The sequence below is a fragment of the Rhea americana genome, unplaced genomic scaffold (genome assembly GCF_003343005.1).
Source record: "Rhea americana isolate MKP2758 unplaced genomic scaffold, rheAme1 scaffold_24, whole genome shotgun sequence".
Taxonomy (NCBI): domain Eukaryota; kingdom Metazoa; phylum Chordata; class Aves; order Rheiformes; family Rheidae; genus Rhea; species Rhea americana.
In genome coordinates this window covers 4,472,133-4,499,953 of record NW_028186357.1, presented here as the reverse complement: position 1 = coordinate 4,499,953, position 27,821 = coordinate 4,472,133, and the positions used below count along the sequence as shown (strand labels likewise).

Sequence of the window (27,821 nt, the reverse complement as noted above, 5' to 3'; positions counted from 1 at the left end):
AATTGTTCCTTTCTCATTATGCAAGATCATTATTTTGGCCACTTCAGAGCATTTTATGGGAAAGAACATGTTGCTTTGAAATTTATTGTGAGGCTATTTGTTCTGGCTACCCTGTCTCCTTRAGGAGGATCCTGCAGCATTTTCAAAAATTTAAGGCAGGGAAAATTTTCAAGGTCCTTCACTTATGTATTGCCTCAGTTTGTTTAAATGGACTTACTGTTGTTTATAGATGTTTTTGGTAGCAAGAAAGCTATAGCAATTTTCTCATCTGTGTCTGGGATATAATTAGTATGTTATGGCATCCTTTAATATCTGACAAGATGCTTTAGATAAGTCAGGTAACTTATTTCCAGAAGTTCCAGGGAACATCAGAAGATAATGTAGAGAAAATGTACTAAGATAATTTTTCTCTTGGAAAACACTCTCACATGCCTGTTTCTTTCAGTAATAGACTTGTATGTTGTTGCACATACCAGATCAGTACCCTCTCTGCCTCTGATCCACTAAAAAAAAAAAAAAAAATCAGAGCATTATTAGATGACTTCTCTGATCAATGTGATTAGTTACACAGAAGCACCTTGTCTCTCTGAACCAGGAAGAGAGAGGTGGACACTCACAAATTGTGCTTCTGACATTGTTGGTATGTTGTAGCCTTCCAGCTGAAGCGGAGGACCTATTGCAATGGATAGAAAGGGGATTTAAAAGGAGAGAGTATTTTTGCTTTTGTTTCCAAGAGTCAGAGTTTTGATTTAGCTTGTTTGGGATGGGGGGGGATACTTGTTGGGGTGGGCTGGTTTGTTTGTTTCCTCCTTCTTGCTCTTGAGAGAGAGGAGGTTCAGAGAGACTGACTCTGCTGTCAGCCTGGACAGTGAGGTAGACTGTAGAAACTTTACGAGTCTTCTGAAGAAATGTGGTACTGGCTCACAATTGAATTGTGTGAATCAATCGGACTTCAATGAAAAATTAGTATCTTGCAAAACATTCTATTTCCATTGCTTTAAGTGTTATTGACAAAGATCACCAAGGACAAGGCTTGTCATGTTCTTTCAGGCCTCTGGCGGGACACTTAGGCTTCTGCTTAAGCAGAACATTTTGTTGAGTACCAGGCAGTTCTGTAATTACAAGGGGTATAATTATAAAATTAGAGTTTAAATGACTAAACATTTAAATACTTTTCTGAACTGACTGCAAATATAAGGAGAAAGTCAGTTAACACTGAACTTAAAACTTCCTATTATCCATACATAGAAATTATTGCTGAGAAATGAGGAGTTTGCAAGAACATATGGCTTACTACAGGATATTCCCAAACTGGAAACTGTTTTTTATTCTACCTCTAAAACATAGTAATTGATGTTTGAAATGACTATAAGGCAATGGTTAGTACAGTGACTCCTTTCACAAATACTCTCCCATGTATTTAAGGGAAGCTAACTGGCAACTGGTTGAAGAAAATAAGTGAGAAAACTGAACAGTATCATGAGCACCACTGGGGCTGGTCTGTTACATGAATAAATTACTTTCTCAAAATGAAGACTATGTCAGTGCATTGAGTGCAAGTCACAGTACAGACTTCTGTGGAGTTACATTAATAATTTTGAGAATAACTTTTTGAAGTTTTAAGTTGTATCCTTGGTGAGTKTATGTAGTACAAATACAGGACTACTGTATTTAAAAACAGAACAAAATCCTGTCTTCTCTTCACTTCCAGTTTTATTAAGTCCAGTCGTAGTCTCTATGATATCTACCTGCAAGATGAATTCTTTCAGAGATTTAGACTTGAGAGAAATTTTATGCCTCTCTGCTTATTTGTTTGCTTTTTAGATGCTTCCCATTCTGATTATTTATAGCATAGAACTTTGTTCATCTTAACAAAACTTTGTAAAAGGTACAATTTCATCACTTAAACCTTAGACATGAGGCAGAATTATCAGTCTTACAGAAGCAAAAATTAAGCTGCCTTTCATTCAGAAGCATTGATTGCTGTCCTGAAGCTGTGATCTGACCTTCCTTTTCAGGTTCAGCATCAGGGGAAGCACAAGCAGAGTGGGTAAGTTACAGATGCAATCTCACATGTCTGAATTTGAAGCATAAATCTGAACTTGGCAGCAGATTTAGGTCATTCTCACAGGACTGGTTACTGTTTGGCAGAAACCTTCATTTTTATTTTGTCTCCTTTGCATAAGTTGCAAATATTTAAGACTAAGTGCTTCAAACTGAATTACCAAAATGGTGATATTTCATGTGATATAGAACTGGCACTCTTCAGTAAATCTAGTCACCTGATATCACAGGCAACATATAGAAACCCTTTCATTGGAATTATCAAATTTCTCCTTAAAAATAGTTTTGTATTTATCCCTTCAAATTCTCTCTGCTCTATCTTAGCTGGTTAGAAACCTTTCTTAAGTTTGAGACTTTATTTGTGGCAGCTAAATGCATCTTTGTTCTTCTGATGGTGTTGCACATAAATTTAAGTAGCTAGTCTCTCCTCTGTGGGGCAAATGCTTTTAGATCTCTCGGACCTCTTGTAAGGTAAGCTTGCTGTTTCCTTGGTCGTCATACGCGCATTGGTCCAGACAGACACACACCCATTTCCTGGCGTTTGAGAGCTGACTGTCTGCAAAGCAGCAGCAGTATGAAAGCTGAAGTCTTTTGAAATAAATCTCTTGGCATCGCTGATCACTTTGAACATTGTATGGGCAGATTGAAATTAGGTTTGTCTGTACCTAGCAGGTAGGAGCACATTAAGTAGTCTTGACTTGTATTTCAGTCCATCCTTCTTGAATGTGAATAACTGGAACTTCATTATTCTGACAGTCCCAACCAGCATACTGTACAATGGCATTACTGCYTCCCAATTTGCTGAAACCTTTACCTGATATCTCCCAGGACTGCACTTGCCGTGTTCATATTAGCAGTTCATAGGCATTCTGCATTTGATGAACACACCCTAGGTGCCCTTCTCCTGTTTCATCTCCAGCAGCCAAGGATCAGAGTAAATCAGCACTCACAGAGCTTTGTGTAGCCAAGGCTGCTTTCAGCATCGCAGCGATCTCATTTAAAGCCAGGATGGCTATCTCTAAACTGAGCTGCCCTGTGCAATGTGAATGTCTCTAAAGCAATGGATGTGTTCCTTCAGCAACTTGGGAAAGGCCTCGTTGAATCTGTTTCCAGACACTGCCTCAGAGCATAATCTGTTATCAAACACAAAATCTCGGCAAGTCATACACAAAAAGCAATTTCCCTGACCAAAGCAGACTGCAGCCTCTGAAGGCCTTTCCTTTTGCCTTTCAGCCCTATACTCTCCAAAGGACATGTCCTTTCTCTCTGTCCCCTGCTGAGTCATATCACAGGCAGGCAGTGCTTAACTCTTCCTTGGCTGTTCTATGATTTCAGATATAGCCCATCTGTTCTGGGCCAGCGTCTCAGCTGGAGTTTGTTGTCCTTGTTCCTGTCAGTTGAAGTGGATTTGTACTAGGAGGAGATTCAGCCATAAGTTTTGAATTCACCTCAACTGTACGATTTTGCAAGAGGGAAGAATAAAATACCTTGCCAATTGCTGCTGAAAATAAGAGAATTTCAGGGTAAAAAGATACCATTATCACATGGTGATTTTTTTTCCTTTTCCCCTGTCCCCTACTCTTCCTGTAGCTCACTGCAGTGCACGGAGTGTAACAAACACTGCCTTGCAGTTGTTGACAAGTCATATTTCAGTTTGTTCACTCGGCAGTGCTCACCTTAGTACTTGGTTTCTGATTTCCTTTGCTGTAATGGGAAAAATGACACCTTCAGGAATCAGAGTACTATATAGCTGACTTCTCACRATACATGAGAAGTCCTCCTGGATGTGAGAAGGTTATTGCATGTCTTCTCTTGCAATTCTCTTACTACGTTTAAAGTATATTTTGTACCACCTTCAAATTTGAATGTGTGTCAAAGGAATTTGAATGTGTGTGTCAAATTTGAAAATGTGGTTTCTCTTCACATTCAATTCTAGAAAGGATTCTTGTGCAAGATTAAATCTGAATGATAAGAAAAAAATCCCCCCCTCCAAAAAACCCCAAAAACCAAAACCCCAACAACTTGGTAGCACCTCAGGGCTGCAAAAGTATACCCAAGAAATGATCAGTTCATACTAATGCATTTCATTCTAATAGATGTAGTTTAGCTGAGTGGTATCTTTTAGATGGTTTGTTCCCCTATAATGTAAGGGTAGGCTCAGCTGATTTTGCATAATAGCAAATAAAATAGCTTTCATAAAAGTATATAGATCCATAGCTGTTGTAAATCAGCATACCGCTGGCATTTCAGATAGAGGATCTGATTTGTCTTGTTAGGTCAGATCCTTTCAGGAATCCGTTAAGTTAACACCCTTTATTTACATGTCAACTGATGTTTTGTTAGTATTAACAAACTAGTTAGATTAGTAAGTTTTCTTCTGTTTATACTTTCTGTACTGTTTTAAATGTCAGTGACATTTGAAATTTGTTTTTTAAATTGTTTTGTGCATTTAAAAATCTATTTCATTTTTACTTTTAAAAATTTGCTTTTCTATGATTATTTCAGTATTAGAAGTTCTTAGCTTTGCAGGTTTAATGTTGTGCCTTAAAACAGAGAAACATGTAGAAATTTCAATCTTTTCATTGGAACTAAAATTAATATAAACTTATCTATTCATAATAGGTTCTCCAGGAATTATATGTTTAGATTCAACACATGGATTTTATAAATTGATAGGATCCCTTGAAAAGGAATCCATCATACTGACTTTGAAGCTAGAGAGAAACAAGACTGCTATGTTAAGTCCAGCGTTATAAGATGCACTTCATTTCCATAGAACACTTTAATCCAAGTTATTCCATTTCTTTGAGGACTCACTGTATAAAGTTCTGCATGATAAACAGGAATAAAAAATGTGAATTTTTTTAAGAAGATTAATTCTATTTTAAGGAACTATTTTGTAATCATATCTATCACTTCAGTGAAACAATTTTTCAGTTTATTCAGACTGCTAAATCCTGTTAAAGGTATACTTAATTATACAACAGATAATTTTTTCCATTTTTTTTTAAAAAAAATTCCTAGGTTCAGGAAGCAAGAGCCTAGTCTGTATTTATACAGACTGTATTTAGAAATTTGCATCATATATGAAAAATTAAATGTGTGAAGAGCTTTGCATTATTTTTTTTTAAATCATGCCCATCTAATTACACACTCACTCAGAGGGTTTTGGCATCCATACATTATTTCTGACAGCAGTTTGCCTGCTTCTCCTTGTCTCCAAGGTGAAAGTTGAAGGGTTGCAGAAATTAGGTGTTTTTATCTGGGCAGGAAGGAAACAGAAAGCCCTCTTTTTCTCTCTGTTTACCGCAAAGCTCTTTTTTTAAGGAGGAGAATGGCTTCAGGAACCAAAGGACAGGACGGTGTTGTGACCTCATGATCAAATGGTCCTTCCTGGTAAGACTGTGCAGTGGGGCAAGAGTCAGCATGGATACTGAACAACCCACCTGCTGCTCTGTGGCGCTGGGAAGATGATGAGCTTCCTTCCAGCAGCAAAACCCTTTCTGCAAATTGCGTTTCTGTATGTTGTGGACATGAACATTGAAGCCTCACATATTTTCAATTGAAATATATAGCCCTCTAAACACAAGCTCTTAATCCGAAGGTAGCTAAATGACTTAAAGGATTAGAAAAGAGACTTAAGTGTGACCTGTGTAGGCACAGTGCTATTTTGGAGCTTAATCAAATTCCACAGAAATTAGCAAAATATTTGAGTTCATAGTCTGAGTTCAGTTTTCCCATTTCAATGGTGAAAGCATGAAAAGTCCAATATCAGCCTTTATTCTTAGGCTTCTGAAGTATAAATATTAAGAATACTTGACAAAAATAAGTACAAATCAATGTCAAATTAAGATCTTCAAAAAGCTTTAGAAGAATGTTTTGTGGAATTGCCTCAAAATGCTTCAGTGTTCTTGTTCATCCAATTATAAAAATGCTGGTCATATGAGTTAGTTTTAGACTTTAAATATCCACAGAAAGCTCAAAAGTATTTTGATCTAGGGTTTTAGATAAGCTTATCTTTACAGAGGACGTACCAGCCAGTTTGACGGGAGTTTATGCACTTCTTGAGTGTATTGCACATTTCTCCTATTTTTCTGACAGCCACTTAGTTAAGTGTTAATCTTCCTTCATAGGATAAAAACCAAGATGTTTCCTACTCTAATATTAGACCTTTTAAACGTTTATTGTTTTTGATTCAGGACATACTTATTATCCTGCTCCTTTAAAGTTAGATAGCAAATGCAGAAAACTAATTAGAGCATAGATCAATAGGGCAGGATTCCACTCTACTAGCATACATTATGAAATATTGACTTATCTAAATCCCTGTGGGCAATAGTTTCAAGGAGACACAGAAAATGACAAAAAGATTGGTTGTAAAAATAACTAGTAATAAGAAAGATGCAAGAAAAGTTAATTTGAATTTCGTAATTTTACAATATTTGTGGAGGCTAAATCCTGGGCTTCAGATCATAAGTGAGAGAAATGAAGTATGAGAAGAGTGAAACCTCTTCCACTCCTGAGAGTCCTGTGAGGTAAGGACCCTCAGGAATAGTTTTTTTCCTATGATCTCTAAGAAATTAGAGATTTCAACATAAGAAAATGATAAATGATTTTTGAAAATAAAAGGTAGTTTGTTTGCTATTCGATTGCAATAACAAATTGATGTTGGTGCTACAAATTAGCATTCAGATCTGGGTCCTACTCCGAGTTCTTGCAAGTCGTTGGACAAGTAGTTTGACTTGCAGTGCTGTTCCGTTTCTCATCTGTAAAGTGAGAATGATAATGCATCCTTTCTGTTCTCTTCCATTTGTCTGTTGGTTCCTGTCCAAAGGATCACATAAACTGTGCCTTGCTTTGTAGCCATTTACTGACTAATCTGGTAGAAAACCAATCTGAAACTCCTGGATGTCACCCTACATAAACAATATTGTCCTCTCTTGAGAGGCTCAACRTAGAGGATTGGCACTAGCAGTTACAATCAGCATTATATGGGATGATGCCAAAACCCCCAGGGTAAGCAGGGTTATCTCATTATCCTACTGTAAATAAAACCCAAGCACTGATCTCTGGTATTTACATACAAATAATCAGAATTTCTGCTTCGAATGAAAAGAAATGTTTCTCCAGGGATGATTTTACTAGTCATGCATACAGTTTACAAATCATGATCTTTTGGCCATAAATATAAGTACGAATCTGCTAAATTCAGTCAGATGTTATTTTTAAAATCACAGTGTCAGTTTTTGCTTCTGGGCATAATCATGTAACTGTGCTGGTTCCAGAATAACGCAGTTGCAACAAGAGGTGGAATTTGTCTACCAAAAATACGTCTTCCATTTGTTAGTGTGTTTAACAAAGCAGCAACAACAAACACTAGAGTTGTAAAAGGATGATCTACTGGGATCTTCTTTGAAATTGAATGGCTCAGTGTTTATGCAATGCCTCCCTTCTCTCAGCCTCATGAAATTATAGGTTACCCGTATCTGAAAGCAGAAATARTAGCATGGTACCTGATTGCCTCCACTGGTATTCTGCCTAGACACAGGATCTTCCATCCTGTGGGAGGTGCTTGCAGAGGCCACCAGGTATTCCTCTGCCAAAGGCCTCCAGAAGGCTGGATTCAGTAAGCCCGCAGGAGCATGCTACTCCAGTTGATGTGATCCTATGAAGGATCTATGTGCAAGACAGAGATTGAAATGCCTTTCTTTTCTTCCCCAAAGCAAGAGGCCATGAACAGTGTTGTCTGGTTTCTAGTGGAAACTGTGGGCTGGAAATGAGTATCTCATGAAAGCAGAATCCTTTGTGTCTGTGGCTACAGTCAGAGAATATACTTTCACTGAGAATTTGATCCAGATCAGTCTGAAATCCTAAGGGACACCTGCATGAATTTGGGCAAACATCTGCATGAAAGAGGGCAAAAATAAGCTTTGTACAAATATTTTGCACAGCTTCTCTAGCCTGACAAGCTTTTGGTTTTTTTCCAATTACTCTAGATTGGGAGTAATTATATCAATTTAATACCTGTATGTATGAGTGCATGCATATATATACACACGTGTGTGTAGATGGGAAGAAATCAGACCTGCCTGTTACAGAGCAAGATGAATTCTCCTTTTCAGTATTATAATTTTCAGCATTGCATTAGAAAAGAACAACGATTCTGTTTGAAGGTCCAGGATTGGAAAATAYGACATGAAATCAGCATTGCATTAGAAAAGAACAACGATTCTGTTTGAAGGTCCAGGATTGGAAAATATGGCATGAAATCAGCATGTTATCTGCTGCAAAAAATGCTATACTTCCTACAAACTTATTTAAAAAATCATTATAGAGGAAAAAAAGGTTACACTGTGGAAAGCTRTGTGCGCCAGAATTATACAGAGTTTCGAATATGAATTAAGAGAAATTCAGCAGGAGTCAGAGCTATTAGATGTTCTACACCTTTTTCTGCCCTTTGCTATTGATCACTTTTGAAGATGAAATACAGGACTGGATGGACCTATTAATGTGACTCATGGCTAGTCCTACATTATAAATCATCAGTAATGATTGTATGGGGAAATAATAAGAGGTAAAACAGATTTGYTTTAATGTGTTTTATTTCTCACACCAACCTGCTCTCTCCTACTGCAACAGTAAGAAAATGTGACTTCTCAGGAATGATAGACTAGATGCTGTACTGGGACTGGTTCTACTACACCTTCCTTATTAGGACCACAGAAACATTAAGAATAAAAGCTGTATCTAAGTACCAGAGGAACCATGTACATGTATATTATCTGCCAGTAATTCTCTTCTGGCATAATGTGCTGCAAGGCCTTCCCTAAAAGGGAAGGCTGGAATTACATGTGGAATTTGCCAAAGTTGTACTAAGGTATGAAGTATGAAGAGGACTGCTAGTGTTACTCATGGGGCTCTCTTGAAAAGACGAGTGAGGGCTATTTTAAGTACGGTGAATGTTCACATAGAAACAATACGTAGTGGAGGGAAATACTATGTAAAGTCCTTGTGTTCAAATTTCATAGCTCAAAAAATWTTTTTTTTGCCCTRTGCTTTAATTCATATCACAGTAGTTTTGAAGGGAGTATGATTGTACTGTCCTTAAAGTTGCCCTAAAATGGAAATGGTGAAGGTGGAAATAATCACTTTTTCACAGGACATTAAGTGACATTCATGGGAGTAAGAGGAATACKTACATGGCAGTGTTGTAACAAAAATGTTAAATTTCAGAGCTATTAAAARGAAGAAACAATTGTGCAAAAATTGTGTGTTAATTTTCTGATTTGTAGAATTCAAAATTTTGGGAGATGTAGCTATGAGAGTTTTCTAGTTTCTTTTCAATTTGCTTTATTTATCAGTTTCTAGAGGAAGTATGGCCTTCTTATAAATAAAAAAGTCACAATAATGGTGGTAAATAGACCAGTATAAACCTTCAGCTTAGGAAACAGTGAAATATACTGTGTAAAGCCAAATGAAATCCTAAAAAGCATTTTGAGAGTATTGCTAAATTTAGGAAAAGACGTAGGAAAAATTTGAAGCAGCTCTGTGTCCTTCTTAGCGTTTCTCCCTTCATTAAAGGGAAGATGTTAACTGTAAAAACAATAGCTATATGAGCTGTCATTTTGGGTGCTAAACTTGCATCAGAATTTTCTAGTCTGATAATAACCACTTTCTGTGCTCTTCTGCCATATGAAAGATCCTGCTTTTTTTAGTGTTCTTCAAAAATGCACATAGGATGCAAAGCAGAAAACTAGAATTACTCCTCATACACTCCTTCAGTAATCACCTTAGGCATTTCTTGTAGATCAGCACCATTTCCCTTAAACTAAACTGCCTTTGTTAAAAGAACAACTCTTCTCTGATGCATTTTCTGATAGATTAAACTCTGTTTATCCCTCCGGTTACTTTTTTTTTCCAGGATATCCTTTTGCTTTAAGTGTGTGTGTATATTGTTTTTTGTTTTGTTTTTTTCTTCTTTCCCTCCTGTTACTGAATTGCATTGTGCTGCTAAGAAATTATTTTGGGAATTGCCTGTGTATGGTGAGCTTTTGAATTTGCTGTATCATGAGTGAATTGCCAGTTGTAAAGTTTTTCACCAGTGTCCATGTCAGTGAACTAATACAATAATCTATTTGCAGGGTCAAGCTGTTGCTCAGCTCTGTTCAACTATTCCCAATGTTACGGTTTTTGGAACAGCTTCATCCTTCAAACATGAAGCAATCAAAGATTCAATAACTCATCTGTTTGACAGAAATGCAGACTATGTTCAAGAAATAAAAAGGTAATCTTTTATTTTCCTGAGTAGGAGTTACGTAGTACCTAGTAAAATACTCAGAAAAACAGTCAGGAGATCGTTTCTATAGGAAGAGGTTAAACTTTTGAGTTTGGGAACTGTAATTTATTCTAGATAATTCTGTCTGTTCACTGCAAGGGACAAGCCAGYGAGTATCTCCTTCTTTCTTTAAAAGTGATGCAAGCTCATCTTTTTTCAAGTTCATCTGTTGCAAGCCAAGTAAATTAAGTGAAAAATAATGAAGATCTCAATGGAAGGGTCTAATTTCCTGTTATCAGCATATGTAGTATTTCACTCTAGTTCAGAGTGAGTAATTTTTAGTGGATTTATAAGTTATACAGGTTTTGGAAGAACTGTTAAATTTAAGATTATTAATAAAGAACATGATTAGGAAGTAGAATATTAGGCTTGGGTCAAACTAGTGACAAGATTTGTCAAGTTCATGTTTTGCCAGAAAGAAAACCAAAATCAGGTTATTTAAGCCTATTTTTCTCTTCAACATGACTTTGTTATYACATTCGTAGAGCTATTCATTGAAACGTTATAAATATTCAAGCTATTTATGGAAACATTATAATTCTACTTCCAGTAATACAGCCCAATTGTATCCTTAGAACTAGGTGGTTAGCTACTGTTGACTTCTCTTTGTGTTAAATTAACTCTGTGCTGGAGACTAGTTGATATGAAATTTGAAGCAAAATTATATGCTTGATAAAGTTATTTAAAAAGTCTTCTGTCTGAGATGAACGGGGATAAGAAGAGTTATTTCCTTATGAATTCAGTAARAGAACATCAAGAGATGGGAATAACAAAAACATTCTCCTTGCTCTCTGACATTCATTCACTTTAAAGAACTTTGTGTCCATGGACTGTTTTGTAATAATATAATTTTTYTGTAAGTCCTCACAAAGGGGAAGCAAAATGTTTTCCCCTTCTCCTAAGGCTGGAAGGCTTGAGTTGCTGAAATGTAACAATCAGCCCTTATCATGCTGTTTAAATGATACCTTGGATTCTACTGAAAAGTGAGATTTCTTGCTTCCATTTTAGAATCTCAACAGAAGGAGTAGATATTGTTTTGGATTGTCTGTGTGGAGAAAATACTGGAAAAGGCCTCAGTCTTCTCAAACCACTTGGGACTTACATTTTATATGGTGAGTGGAAAAATCCAGGTACATATTTCAGAATTATGACTTTGAGCATAACAGTTCTTAAAATCATCCGTATTACCCCCTTCTGAACCTGAGACTTATCTGTGTAGCTGATTTTTGTTCAGTTTGGCCATTTCCAGTAGAGAAGTTTAGTAAGGCTGAACATAGACTAAATTACTGAGACAAAGACTAATAAAAAAAAAAAAAATCCTAAAAAAAAAATCGCGAAGTGAAGCTGTATGTTTGGTTCAGATTGTTAGTGGCATTTGCTAAAATGATGTGTATGCACACACACAGTGTAGAAGAACKCTTGGTTCTCTAACTTAATGAACTGCAGAGATCAAATAATACAGCCAAGGAAATTGTAATAATACAGAATTCTCTCCTTGTGAGAAGGAAACTTGGAAGCAGCTTTGAAGAAGAAATCTCTAGCCATCATTCGACAAGATTATGTATGTTGGCTATTATGCGTACAGAGTAGACATCCCTCCTGCAGCTCTGCCTGCCTCCTGTGTTGTTTATTGGTGATAAAACCACAGTTCGCCAAGTTCTATAGAAAGGCAGCTGAAGGGGGTGCTTAACTTTTGAAATGAAGACTCTATCGGTTTTGCAGTGGAAGGTGGAATGACATCATGGATAAGCATACCTGCTTCCTTGTGCTTTGATCTAGCTAGTTGAGTGACAACACATTCCCTGTTATTGCTTCTCAAACATCTGCTTGGACTGTAGAAGCCAACCTGACTGCCCATTTGTAATGAAGTACAAGCCAAGTGAATTGTCATTACTCTTCTTAGCAGGTTGAAGTATATTGTGTATGTGTGTTCACCCATGCATTAGTCAGACCTCTGATGGTGAGATAAATGTATCTGCTGATGAGAGAGAAATCAGTGTAGTGATGGGTCCTAAATGATAGTGTGTCAGAGGTGGATGGTATTTTACTGCAGAGAAATAGAGAGCTATAGAAGAGTTTTGGTGTCAAAATGCCTTGTGACACTTAACCTGTTTTTGTTTTCAGAAGATTTAAGAAAATATATTTTTGTGATCTCAGAATATCTGTTAATTTGTAGGGCTATGTCACCTTGGCCTATTAGTTGTTTATTCCCAAAGTGAAAGGACATCTATTAATCCATTTTAAACCTATGGAGAAAATTTTTTCTAAAGTATGAATCGAAGAAACCATTTTACAGATAGTAAATGGTCTGCTTGTCAGCATACTACAGGTTGTCTGTAAATGTACTACTCATCTTTTACAGGTTCATCTAACATGGTTACTGGGGAAACAAAAAGCTTCTTCAGTTTTGCGAAATCAGTAAGTGTCATACTGTTGTTCTGCTCCACTTTCCTATAACCTCTTTTTTTTGAAACATTTTCATCTTTATCACTTTCATCTCCATTAAGTTGTTATATCTCATGTTGTTCAAATGAAGAAATTCATGAATGCAATGTGATCTGATATGTTTTATTTTGATATAACAGCTAGACAGGAACTGAGTCTGTGTACAATGCGTATTTCAATTGTTAGCTAACAGACATATATCACTTTTACAGCTATGTTTAAAATCAGAGTGTATTGCTTATTCATTGGTGGTAGGATGTTATATCCATGGATGAGGATAACTATGCCCTGTAAGTTCTTTATTTCTGAAAAAACTGTCAGTACAGTGCAATGAATTAAAGGAGATCTTTATCTCTTAAGACTGGGCTTGTGTCCAGTCATTTCTAGCTTGTCAGAGATTAGCTCAATACAGAAATGCATACAGTTCTCCTTCACTTCCCTTTCAAGTGACATCAAAGAGATTGTGCTGTTACATTTTTTTCACTGATGTTGTTAACAAAATCAGAACTCCAAAAATTGTTCTTCATCTTACTACAGCAACAAAATCTGCTCAGAAAAGTTAAAGGCAAAAAAGGACAAATGCATCAAATAAACTGCTGGTGAGAAATAACCAGGTGTGAAAGCAATTCCTTCAGATAAGACAGAGGGGAGAAGTCCTGACTAAAGACAGATCATAAAATCTTTCTGCCAAGAGCTCATTAGCAGCCTCCACTAACAGCCCCTTCCCAAGAGAAATTAACTTCAAAAGCTTCTGTGGAAGTCATATCGAAATAAAACAAAGACTCTAACAGGAAGCATGAATGTGCTTCGCGTCCTAACTTTTTTCAACAGTTATAGTGACACAGTCTTTATGTTGTTGTCATGCCTTTTTGAAATAAAACAAGATAATATTTATTAAATAGCTCTTAATATAACTGTGTCCAGCATGTGATTGTGACACATTATAAAAACTTGTAAGGCARATTAATCCATTAACAGCAGGTTCAACTGAAATATTTTTTAGGTAGTACTGGTATTTAATTTCTTTTGAAAGAATAGAACAATTTATTTGATTTCCACCCCTTACCTACCAACCTTATTTCTTACATTGSAGCTGCTATTTCCAGTATCATCATCCATGGCATAGTTAGATAATTTTCCCTAAAACCTTGTATTTGTCTTTATTGAAGTTTCTGTGCTACCTTTTTGCCTGCTCACTCAGTTTTGTGGTGGCTTTCTAGAATTCCTTGCTGTTAACATGCTGTTTGACTACCCTACTACAGAAATTAAATAAAACTGTTGATTTCAAGTTCAGAACTCTGAACTATGAAACTATGTTAACATACAATATTTTTACTGTAAAATGGTTCTTTTCTCCAAATGGTCTTGTCAATGCTACTTCCAAAGATTGTTAAGTTTTAAGTAGTGCATCAAATTGTTTATAAAAGTATAACTATTTCCATATTAATGTAATGAATACTGTAACATTAACTCACTAAAATTGTATTAGATTTTTAATTAAAAATTAACCCATTCAGATAAAACTTGCTGGGAAGAGGAGTCTCAGTCTTCAAGATGCTCTTGGACTAAATGAGATAAAATAATTTCATTAGATCTTGTGAGGTGTGCTCACAAACCTCAAAAATACTAATGGGTGGAATGGAAGCTAGCTAAGCTGTATATGGTTTCCTTGCTCTTTTGAGAGAAGAGTAGTCAAGAGCTGTTTGCAAAGGTTAGATGCTTACGTGGCTTTCTTGAGGTCACAAGAAAGAATAGCAGCAGAACTAAGAAAGGAGGTCTAATTCCATGTCCTAAAACTAGAGCTGTTCATCAGTCTTCTAATAGCCTATGGTCATGCAACAAAATCTGTAGTTTGTTTCCACATTACTCAGCCCCCTGCATTTCTCTCTCTCTTGCGTGCTCTCCCTTTAAAAAAAAAAAAAACTCAAATAGAATACTTGTAGATAGGAGAGCCAGCTCTACAAACGTAATTTGGAGATCAAGCCACCCTTCTCACTTCTCTGGCTGTTAAGTCAAAACAGATCGATGARTCATGTACATGTCTTGAATAGTATTGTTCTAACTCTGCTGTCATTTCTTTCTTTCCAGTGGTGGCAGGTTGAGAAGGTAAATCCTATCAAGCTGTATGAGGAGAACAAAGTAATTGCTGGATTTTCTCTGTTGAATCTACTTTTCAAACAGAATCGAGGTGGCTTGATCAAGAGTGTAATGGACAAACTCATAAATCTATACTATAATAAGAAGATCAARCCTGTAGTTGATTCCTTATGGGCCTTGGAAGAGGTAGGAGCAAAATTTCATTCTGCATTTTAAAATTTATAAAAAAAAACCTCACATTTTTATATGTAAAATTATATTTAAATAATGGATTTCTAGTTACTAATGTATTTGTTTTCAGTTTGTGCAAAAATTCTCTCTGAAACACTTGCCATTCAGAAACTACATGACCCAGAACTATTCACACATTTTTTTAGTACATGTATCTGGAATTTCAAATACTCTGCTACTTTCTTGAAAACACTAACAATAAATGTGGTTTTTGAATCTCAAAGTTGTTTATGTGCATGAGGTTTGTAGCTAATGAATGCAGCAGGAAATGCAGATATAATTGAAAGCAACTTAAAATTTACTAAGTGAAAGATCAAATACATAAGCTTCAGTTTTATATTTACACTAGCAAATCATAGAAACTTGAAGGTTTTGGGGAAGTTCCTGAAAACATACTGCAGATGCATTCAAATCAGAATTCTCTCTTAATGTATGTCAAATTCGTGGAGGATATGTATTTTTTTCCTTTCAGTTGTTCAGCTCTCCTTAAAGGAATATGACTGAGCTAATCTGATCATAATAGACTTGTTTAGATATAAGCCTTTGGCCAAAGCACTGTTTTCTGAGAACCTGATAACTAAAATGCCAATAAATGAACTTGAATATTCTTAGAAGTATGAACAGATACTAACATATAAGGAAATGAGCTCTACTTAGTGTGAATTGTCATTATTTGGTTGCTTTTCAAAAGGTACTGCCAAAAAATTCTGGCTGTGTCTGAACACATTGGCTGGTATTTCCAAGCATCCATGAGAAAACAGTTGCCATCAGACTTGAACAAAATACAATATCATTAATATTAACGAATTACAATTCTGAATGCCCCATGGTTAGGGTTTGAAGCCCAACATGATATAAAACATTCAAGTCACTTTAAAGGACAACCATTGTCATGGACACAGGTAAGATTTCTAAGTTATGTGGCTGGACTCTATGGCATGGTTCTTGGAGCTGGATTTGTTGCAGTGTTCATGGGGGTTTGTGCTTGCCTTTGCCAGGTTGTGTGACAAGAAGGTCTTAGGTCATGCTAACATGGGAACTGTATGTCTCATCCTTTCACCGCATCTGCTGTTAGCGTACACCAGTGTGGGACTTTATTTAATAGAGCAGATACAAACGGTCCATCCCTACATGGACTCCGTTTGTTCCTTTCCAGCAAAACGTGGAGTGGGGAACARTAACATCACTGGGAAGACTTCATCTGCGTCTTTCCTAAAGAATCTGTTCCTGTTTCTTTGTAAGGTCTACTTGAGTCCACACTGTCACCAATTGCGACTCCATAAYGCCTTTGGCTTACCAGCCAGTAGCATGGGAGTGGTATTCTGCTCTATTGCTAATTTTGATCAGATGAACTAAAATGTCAAACTGCTTAAGGGAAATCAGATGTTGGATAAAGAGTAATTGACTCAGGCTGAGGTCAGACAAGATAAAATCGCTCTGCCTTTTTCTGAAAGGGGCAGTGCTTTAAAGAGCAGTGCAAAATAGAACCAAGATCAGAGTTAGGATTTTGCTGTTTTATTTATTAAGTGACCTCACAAAGTATTAAAATAATAATAATAATAACTGACACAATACTCTAGACAGGCATTTTGCAATTTCTTGTGTTTGTACACCTGTACTTTTCATGTATTGGTGAATAAGAAAAAGGTTTAAACAGTATCAGTAGTCTAACGTTGTCTTCAAGAAGAAGAAAAGTARAAAGAGAAAAATTGCACATTGCAGGCTAATTTTAATAGTCAGCATGATGGGAAATTGTTGGGAGATTTTTGTTTGGTAACATTTCATATAACATTTGGCTAACATGCAGCATTGCTACTGTTAGATTGTGAAATGTGTAAATACATCTGTTAAAGAGTGCAGTTTAGAAAACTACAGCTCATTTATCAAGCCTGCTCATTCTTATGATCTATCTGGCAAATTACAAAGGAAATTACTGGCTAGTATCTTCAGGAATAAATAGTGCTAGAGATGTTCTTAATCAATTGCAAAGTACCACTATTCATTCTGAGCATTATTGTTTCTTTTGGGGAGTATATTTTTGTGGGTTTATAAATACTTTCAGTTCAGATTCTCAGAATAAAGTTTATGATGCACAGAAAGATGTGTCATAGCGGAGGACTAAGTGCAACCAGATTAAGAAACGTTGATAKATATTTTTGTTCTGTTTTGGGAGGCTTCTTGACTTAACTCCATAGCTCCAACCTCCCTCTGTCCCTAGAGGTTGACATTTCATCACTTTTCATTTCCTATTGAGTAATATGGTTTTCTTGAGATGTCCACTTCCATCTGACTGCTGTCAGTCTTGCTTATTAGACACTATGCAATATGACCAACTTCTGTTTGAGGAATCTCCTCACCCATATGAGCCTTGAGAATATTCATGTTTAACTAGAGTGACAAAAATGCGGACTCCCTGCATTGCATTTGAAAATGAATGATCTGAATAGTTGTCTATGGAAAAATATCACTCTCTGCAAAGGCTCACTGAACAATCCATTTGTCCTCTGGCTAGTAACTCTCATAGAGATGAGCTTAAATCCCACAAGTGAAATCCCAAATGAAAATATTTTTAAGGAGAACACTCAGAAGATCCTTAATCATGGGGCACCTTTCCAAAGTTTAGTGTTAAAATCAAACTCTTTATGTATGAGATGATATATCTATGTATGAAAGGCATATCCCCAGCAGACCCCTTCAGTTTGTTTTACTCGCTCTGTATCTGCATTTGTTTTGGTGTACTTCTTTCTACAAATACTAATTCATAAATTAGCATTGATTCTGTGAAGCCAGCACAAACCCGCTGTGTTTTTATGTTCTTTCAAAACTGTATTACAGTGCAAGAATTCTGTTCAGTCCTGTATCAGTTGCGATTGCCATCTGTGCATCAGAGCTGAAAAGTGTTTTTACAGTCCTTGAAGAGGCTCATGTATACCAACAGTAGTATTCCCCTTTGCTGTGTAAGGCTGCTTGCTACAGGACCTCACTGTATGACAAGCCAATAACTTTTGATCTTCTAATGCTTATAAGAACAGCTAGATAAAAGTTATGTGGCTGTTTTGATAGGTTTCTGTGAGCTGTAATAGGCATTTCATTGCTCCAGAAGTCTGGTATGAGTCTTTGAACAGCATCTATTTCTTTATACTTTCTGCATGAGTCCATAATTTGTATTTAAAAGAGTRTGTTGGTTATAGAATATTGTAATCACAATGAGATTTTTGAGTTTTAAAGTATTTTACATGGCAATAATTTACGATATAGAGAAAGTTATTAGCTTTTAATTTCTGTCATGTTGTGGAGTACATGAAGTGATGTCTAACTGATKCCTAAATGATTTCAAGATAGTAGTGTTCAAGAATGGTAACATAGACTTAGTTTGATACTTTTCCTTGTGAACAATAAGAGTTTCTAAGGCTGGGACAGGCCAACGAGACCATTCTGATTAGGATATACTATTTCCTAATGTTCCAATTTCTCTGTTTTAGGGCCTCATTCAAAGGCTGTGGAAGGGAATAGAAGGACTCTTAGTTTCACTGATTTTTTTTCTTTTTTAGCGTCAGGGTAACCCCACCTCTTCAGTACAGCCTGCTTAAATGAATTCGACAAATAACTGAAAAGACGGTCAGACCAATTTTGTTCTGGATGGAAACTTAAAAGCGGCTTACTGTGGTTCAGTGCAACAGGTTACTGATGATACAAGGCAGATCAGGATCTAGACTGCTTGCTACTGCTATTGACTAGTCCTACTTGTATCGATGTGTTTGTTATCTATTGATGTTGGCTCAGGAAGGTTAATTTTTTATCTCAAGCTTACATCCATAAATTCCAGTTAAAACCATAAATCCCAGTTAGAAGTCTGTTTGCAAGTGGGCTGTTATGGGCCTTTTTATGATTTAAATGCAAGAAAGATTTCGCTGAGAGAGGATAAAATCTGCAGATATTAAAATACTGAGGAATTATTCATCATGAGATGAGAGAAGTCGTACAATAAATTAGCTGCTGTTGAGATGTGTCACTGTTGTGCAGCTACTTGTTTATGCAGTGAAGTRTTTAAAAGACCGGATAATTTGTAGATGGTACATGCTTAAAATACTATTGTGTAGTAAAGAGCTGACTGTCTGGTAAGATGCATTTYATTACAGATAGTAGTGTTTAAAACAGAATTAGTATTCAGTGGATACCTGTTGAGCTTTGTGGTTGTTTCTTTGTCAGTAACTAATTATCTAATCCTTGATTTGCAGTTAGTCAATTTTCTTCATTCTGATTAATTTGTAGTGTGGATTTTATGAGTTAGCATTATCCTGAGGGTCTGTGAATCTTTTGCTGTACACGATAGATGATTCCAGATTATTATCCATGATGAAAGTTGGAGGTTCTCATAAAATCCGGTGTATTGAATAACTTCCTACACGTTGCACTTTTAAAATTCTGCTTTCTTCAGCRTGTTGCAGTTGCAAAAGAAAACCAAATATGTACTTGAGGTAGAATGTGTTATGGGCATAGGATTTACAAGCAGTTTTTTGTAGGTGACTTATAGCAGTTCAAAGTTCCACTGATGGTAAGTAAAACAAAACTGTCACAAGCTTTTGCACATGAACAGCCAGTCAGGAAAGTGGCAGTTCAAAACAAGGTCCATGTTGTCGTAATATCTGTGGGCTCCATTCCCTCACACTGGGCTACCTATTTAAAAAAGGACTCTTCTAGCATATCACAAAGTTATTAGATCTGGACTATTTGGAGCCATATAGGTGACCACCAAGGTTATGGGAAAAAATCTTGATTACAGATGTTTTGTATACCAAAGACATTAATTCCATTTATAAKTCTCAATGGCATCAAAGACGTCCACTGCCTTAAGGCCAATAAGAATGATGAAAATGCTGAAACCTGTGGAGTAGAGTTATTACTTCCTCTTAACAAAGTAAGAGGATAATCTGATAATATTGGAATGTCAGGCTGGTACCTTATGGTGGGCACTGAATGAAATCCCATGCCGTTGTTTTGCAGAGATAATGTAATAATGCCTTTAGCAACTTGTTACTTAGCAAATAGTGATGCAAGAACTGTAGCCCTGATCCAGGAATATACTTTGGCACTTAGCTGTGATTGAAATCAGTGGACTCAAGATTCCCTTGTCTCTACGCCAGAGCTTTACAGTCAATTGCTAAGGAAAAAAAACAAGCTGTGTTTAAGAATCTAAACTTGAAAGTAGTGCAATGCAACTGATCACATTTTAGTATCATTACAGAATACCTGCTGATAACTGTGATTTCCTTTAAAAGAGTAAATTTCTCAGGTGTTCCTGTTTTCACGTATTTCCCATTCTCTGCACTAGTCTTCAATGTTATTAGCATGCAAAGGAAAACAGTAGAAGCCTTATATATTCAAAATGAAAGTTGTAAACCAATGGTGAGAGAGAGGGCAAAGGAACACTTTTCATACAGACAAAGGAGGCAAAGCCATCACAGTATGTCTGTTTTAGCACTGCYGTGGCTTCAAATGATTCATGTTTCTAAATCTGTTTTTTTCTACTGAAATCATCCTTTGACATAAGTTAGCTTTTCAGAGCATGCTTTTAGATATCAACATTGTTCTATGAAAAAAAACCCTTCTGTAACATATGCCAGCAGAATAATAAAAGAGTGACTCTCTAAAAGAATGACCCTCTAAATCAKCAACTTCAATTTCATCAGAAGCTATTCATGTCTTTCACTGATCTTGGTTTAAGGCAAAAAGGTATTCATATATCATTACAGCAAAACAGAGAAAACTGACTCATTACTAATTTTAACATAGTGAGAGGATAATCTGATAATATTAGAACATCAGGCCTTGTTACAGATACTAAATGTGATCTCATGTCTCTCTTTTTTCTTTTAATATTGTGATAATGTACTGTAGTAGCAATGCCAAAATGGCATGTGCATTTTTTTTTTCCTCCTGGTGTATAAAACCAGCTTACTTTGGGCAAAGAAACTATATATTTTTTTCTGCCAATATTTGAAGACAATTGACTACCATACCATCTGGTTTGGATCCCATATTTTTTCTTAGTTATGCAAAGTGTTCTAGAGTAGTATGAAGAAAGTGAGAGTTTATTAATAGCCAAAGTAAAAACCCAGCATGGAATACCTAGAATAACTTTCCCTTAAGCATAAAACAATTTACTTTGCAGTGTTATAGTATAAAAAGAGGAAAACATAACTTATTCTACGAAAATTCCCATGAACACATCAGTATTTCTTTTGCTATGACCGCTCCTCTAGCGTAAGAGTGCAGACTCTGTGCATTCCGATACGAGGAATATTTCCTTGACAGTACTTCATGTGCAGTCGTTCCTGCACAGTTTTGCTGCTCAACAGGCATCAGGCATGCAGATGTGCTGCCCTGTGACACTGCTCTTTCTGTTCTTCCTAAGTGTGAGATTCTGTTCACTTTGATTGTATAAAATAAACATCAGTAGTTCAAAGTGTATTTAAATGTTTTTATCTGTTCATCAATGTTTCTCTGTGTACAACCAAGTCTAGTATAACAAGTTTTAAACAAGCTTCGTGCAGATATCAAAGCTTACAAAAATCTAAGAAGATATGTCTAGGTTTCAAAACGGCAATGTGGGAAAAACAGACGAAGAAACAAAACTGGATTATTTTTAGGTAGCTTTCTTCTGTGTTTGTGATCTAATTATACCCAGTTAAAGGAAAAAATATTTTTTAAGCTTTTGTTAAAAGCAAGGAGAAAGCTATTCCATTTAAAGATTACGTGAATAACATCAAGTATAATGCACACATGTTCTAAATGAATGAAAACTGAGCCAGGAGTAAGTTGATTTTTAATAAAGACTTTGCAAAGAATGCTTCCCAAGATGCGTACCTGAGTTAAAAAAAATTAGTTAAAATTCCAAATGATTTCAGTACTGTATGTTTAAAGGAATAAAACATATCTTGAAAGTACYAGAGATTAACTAGCTACTGCAGTTTTTTTTTCTGCAAAGCACAGTTCACACTTGCTTATGGAATCCCTGCTGCTGTCACAAGAACTATTAAGTTCCTACTAAATGCCTGTATCATTTTGTTTACATTTTCCCCTTTAATGCTGTTCAACAGGACTTCATATTATTTCATAATTCATTCTACCCCTTCCTACCTGTATTGCTAAGTGATGGCACAGTCCAGTAGGATTTTGGCTTCACACACTATGGATAGTAATGGGATGAGATTATGACTTTATTAAATGAGTGAGATAGAAGCAGGGCAAGACACAGATATGGACACTGTGAGCCCACAATAAAGGCCTCAGATATGTAACGTTAGTTGCGTTTACCACAGAATCGGGTTGGTTAAATGAGCTGTTTTAAAAAGCTGAGACTTCACTTAAGTCTGTTTATAATTGACTTCTACTTATATACTTAATTGCTATATATTATTCATAAATACTGCATGAATTTTCTTTCTTTTTATATCGCTTCTGAAATTTAGCTTGCTTTGTTTAACCTGCCAGCTAATTACCTGTGTGTATAAACAAATAATTGTCATCTAGAGTCTACAGACCATCCCTTTCTGCATAGTGTGAATATCTATACTGTAACATTTAATAGGTAGATTTAAAAAGGGACAGCGAGTGTCTTCGTTGTTCTAATGCTGTGCAGCATGTTAGCTGTACGATCATGGATGAGCCGGGAGAACTTTAATTTCCAGTTCTAGCTAAGCCCCTGGGCTCTCTCTCAGCACTTGAGAGCCTTTGTGATCCCAAGTGTTCAGTGGGAACTCTGATCTCAGAATTGTACGTGTTCCACCAAATTTCAGTAAGCACTATAGCAGCAAGGGAACAAAATCTTAATGTATTGAAATACAAGCAAACATAGAAAAGTATTTTGGCGATATATCTGATGAACATTTGATCCTGTGTTCAAATTTCTAACCTGTTACAAAGGTTAGAAGCTGACTAGTGTGAGACTGAAAGTCTAATATAAATACAGTGCACAGCAACAGCACTTCTCTAATCTATTTAGTAAACACTGCTAAGAATTAATTAGTTATGGAGATATGCAGGCAGAAAATACTTTTCTAGAATGCATGAAACACTAGAAGTTGAAAAGTGCAGTGGTGAGTCATAATGTAACTTTTAGGGTTATGACAGGTTGTCATTTTTGTTTGTCCTTGTGTGCCACAGAGATAGTAGCTTTCTGTAATTGCAGGCCAGTGGAAAACAACAGGTAGACTCAATTCCTGATGGATAATGTGAGGGAGAAAAAAAAAAACATAGAAAAATAATACAGGTAGCATTGATAAATTCCCCTGAAGAAAATGTGTATTATTAGAGATAAACTAGTAACATACTTCCAGTTAATTAAATTAGCAAAAGAGATTGTATTGGGTTAGACCAGTTTGTCATTTATTAGAAAAATAAGAACAAACTTCTCTACATTGAGCAAGCTGCTGATTAATTATTGCAGAGAAACAGTATTTTATAAGAGGAGTCTGCTTACTGGAATGTATTAGCTGGCTTTTAAGTAATAAATTGGCACAATGTATTAAACTGACGTGATACAGTATCCCTGCAGGAAAATAGTCAGAGACCTAGCTATGGAAAGGTTTACCAAGGTAGAGTGGATATTTCTGAGATGCAAAGGACACCTTTAAAAATGCCAACATGAGTGCAGAACTATGGGAGATTGAGTAATCTTGAATGTTTGACTCTTGTTTTATGCTTACATTTTACTATTGGTGTTAAAATTTAAGCATTTCTTAAGACTCCAGGAAACAGTGTTTCATGGAGTAATTTTCTTATTTGAAAAAGATTTCTGGATGTTTTATTTTTGATGTATTAGAGACCAAAATCTACTTGTTTTATACCTTTGGTTCAAACATACTTCAGTCCATTGAGTCCACTCAAAGAAATAACCATAGGAACTATAAATTAAAAACACTTGATAAATAGCGGGAGCAAAGGGGAAAATATTAGAAGCTAAATTTATCAGGGTCAGTTTTAGATACTGTTTCATGCTTGTGCTATGTAGTATTAGTATGTTCAGTTTAAGCCATACAGCCTGTGAATGGAACCGAGGGTTTTCCTGTGTCAAAAAATTCCACTCGTGCTTCTTTGTTAATTAGTTGACTGGTTCAGAAAGAAAGCCTTCAGTTGTTCAAATTGAACTGGCAGGGACTGCTAATGTGACAAGTTCACGTTTTCTCCCAGGGTACTATGAAGGAGAAAACTGAGGTTCATTTTAAGGTTTGTTAGTGATTGTTTTCATTGCTGAGAAACCTTTCCGTCTCAGTTCAAAATTTAAAAGACTTATTTTGCTAGGTGGTAAAGATTTTCAAAAAACTGAGTGAATGACTGAAGTCTAACTGGGGATGCTATCTTTGTATGTCTGGCACAATACAGGATACAAATACTTCAGTCTCCTGCCTTTGAAACCTTTCCATTTTCAGACTGGGAAGTAAATCTCTGACTACTTTTTTGGATGAGGTTTTTGGCCTCTTAATTTGCAAAAAAAATCAGGCTGGTTGTTTTCTGCTGGCTCTAGCCTGCGAGTCTAATTCTTCACTAACCGAAGAATGCCTAGAATGCTATCCAGGGAGTCACTGAAAGGACTCAAAAGGGAGTGGGAGATGAGAATAAGGAAAATATCTCTGTGTATTTAAATGTGCTAGATCTGTTTCATCTAAAAGATGCTACCGCAGCGACATTGGTCCCTGTGGCAATCCTCCATGACTGAAAATGAGCAAAAAGGTTAATAGAGCAGAAGGGAATGAGATGATTTCTGAGAATGTAAAATCACTGTAGTGGAAAAACATCAGTAGAGAGAATGCCTTCTACTTTTTTTCTTTTTTTTCCTCCTGTATATTCTAGCTCATTTCTCTGCTTTTTGGATTCCATATGCTCAGCCTAAACAGAGATAAGGTTCACATAAACATCCTTCTGCTACAGCTAAATGGTTAGTTTTGTCAGCAGAGATATAGATCTTTGGTAAATGAAATGCATTAGGTCTTTTTGCTTTTAGAAATGACTTTCTCAAATGAACATTGTAGCTCTTCTTCTAGGGCCTGGCTGCCAGTGTATCTATGCAACAATAGCTAAAGCAAAGGTAAATTATTAGTTCCATCAGCAAAACCAAGTTTGCATCTCATCAGTTCATCATATTGATGACTGGTTTTGGCAGACTGGTGGAAGCTGATGGGAATCCCAGGAGCACTAGTGCAAAATTCATCTCCTGATTTTTGGATTTTCATACTAATGAAGACGAATGAAGTTGTTAGATTTTCTTCATTGCAAAAAAAGACACACAGAAAAAAAGCTTTGTGCTTACTTCGTATAACTTGGCTGACATCAAAAAAATATACTTAATACTATCTGTATCATATACAAAATTTTGATCTATAATCTTCCACATACTAGCCATATTATCTATTGCAGGCATTGAATATTAGATTTCAGGAGCCAATGCATTTTAATACTTGAGTCCAACCCAAAAACACCAGTGACATGACTGTAATAAGAAAACTATGGTATTTCTGGAGATCAGATGGACCTCTCCTAAAAGCATTAGGAGCATTTATAAGGAACGTTATTTATACTGCATAGAGTAGAACACTGTCAAAGAACCACAAGATCCCCTAATGCAGCCTGAGCAATCAGGCTTAACATAAAATGCCCTAGCAGATCAGAATAATGCCCTATCTATCTCAGTACGCTGTCTCCAACAGTGGCAGAAGGAGATGCAATTTAGGGAGAATATGCAAAGCTGGCCATCTTCTGCAGTCATATTTCTCAGTATTCCACATCTGATCCCAGATGCTCTCTTTTGAAGTTCAGTGTCACCTCTTCCTCTCTGACTGTTCACAGTAGGTCCAGTGAATGGTATTATGGCTGCAGGGACAGTTGCTCTAAGGAAAGCAATGTTTTGAAAACCTACTAAAAAAAGGGAAGTTACRTTGCTTACGGTGGAACTAATGCATAAGATTTCAAAATACCCCCATGTAATAATCCTACTGTAAAACAGAAATTCATTACATTSTGGAAAGCCAGTCTGCGGAACCTAATGTCTTCCAGGTCCTGCTTTAGGCCCATTTTAGGATTCATTAAAACACTTGTGAAATTCTTCTAAAGGCTGTGAGAGTTGGTCACAGGCACTTACTCAGTAGCAGCAGCACTACGTAAGTCTGTTCTGATGCTATCTGATTATTAGGCTGAGCTGATTTGGYTTTTTTTCCAATTATCAAAAATTCCCCATCTTGTAATTTTAAAACTTTAGAATGCTATCATTTTATAACATTACAGAATACTGTGATTAAATTCTTCTTGTCTAAGAATAGTGTGGAATTTCAGCTGGAACACAGTTTACTTTTCCAGTAGTTTCGCTCTGAACAAAATGCAATACAGCTTTTTTTGATTGTATCTGATGCAATGTAACACTTCAGTGTATAATAATTATTAATCAAGATGACTGTTCTCACCTAATGAAAATGGCTCATATATTCCTTCCAATCATTTTATGCACACATTAGTTTTAAAAACAAAATTATTCTTGGGCTTAAAGATACCTCTTAGAGTAACATAATCCAACTTTAATATGATAATTGAGATTTTTATATGGTACTGCAGTTGAGTAATGATGATATTGCTCATTACAGATAATGATACAAATTAACACCAAGACATTGATGTCAATACTAAAAGATTTCTGTATGCATAGCCTGCTGTGAGTGATTGAACATAAAAATATTTTATAGAGCAAATCAATATAGTACCATCACTGAATTACAGAAAGTAATACAAAAGGAAGTTAAGTAATCTAAGAGTTTCAACTGAGCAACTGATTTTCAGCTGTTCTGATTCTACTGAATATACTGTTTTGAATATCAAAGTTCAAGTTTTGGATGTGGTATTGAAGTGCATGCATTTGAAAACGTAGACCATATGTGCGGAAAATAAGGCCTAGCTCATCACAGGCAATTTAAAATCTTTGTTCATGTGCTAAGTTGTGTACAAGTAAATTCTCTGCCATCACCAAAAATCCATATTCAGAAGAACCAGAATTTTATTCTATTGTAGATATGTTTACGTCACGTTGGTACAGTACTTCTGTGCAATTATAAGCTTTAACGTCAGTTTAGAATGAGACATTTTCTAACTATGCCAGAAATATATTAAGTAATAAAACAAATAAGACTGGAAAATACACTGCAAAACTGTCAACTAGTGAACAAGATAAATTCAAATATCTTTCATCTCGCCTACGTGAATGACTTCAATCTTACTATAAACTGACAAAGCTCATACTAAGGATAAATRAGTCATATTTGCTAACATTACAACTGTATTATAATTTATCTGTGAGGGTTTTTTTGTCTTTTGTTTGTTTGTTTTTAACGAGAATTTTAATGAAGATACCTGGTAACACCCAATGGTAGGTTCTGGCTTAGAGAGCTTCTTGGGTAATGGGAAAATATGACAACTTATTAGGTATAATTAGATTCTCAGTTCTCATGATACTACTTTATGAAATCAAAAGGTTTATACAAAAAATTGAAGGAGAAATATTTTCTCATTTGGATCTTTAGAGACCTTTGGGATTTACCTTGATGAGATTCAAGCACAAACTTAATTGCTCTACTGATTAAGAGCAGACTTTGTAGAATGGAATCTA

General features: G+C 35.9%; 1 protein-coding gene across 1 annotated transcript in view; it reads left to right on the top strand.

The window, feature by feature from the left end:
* The window catches only part of VAT1L (vesicle amine transport 1 like), a 48,667-nt gene that overhangs the window by 5,300 nt on the left and 15,546 nt on the right, over nucleotides 1-27,821 (top strand). The window contains exons 3-6 of the mRNA XM_085306429.1: nucleotides 10,206-10,348; nucleotides 11,408-11,511; nucleotides 12,762-12,817; nucleotides 14,933-15,127. Of these exons, the coding sequence (XP_085162555.1) occupies nucleotides 10,206-10,348; nucleotides 11,408-11,511; nucleotides 12,762-12,817; nucleotides 14,933-15,127 (498 nt within the window). The remainder of the gene's footprint in view (nucleotides 1-10,205; nucleotides 10,349-11,407; nucleotides 11,512-12,761; nucleotides 12,818-14,932; nucleotides 15,128-27,821) is intronic.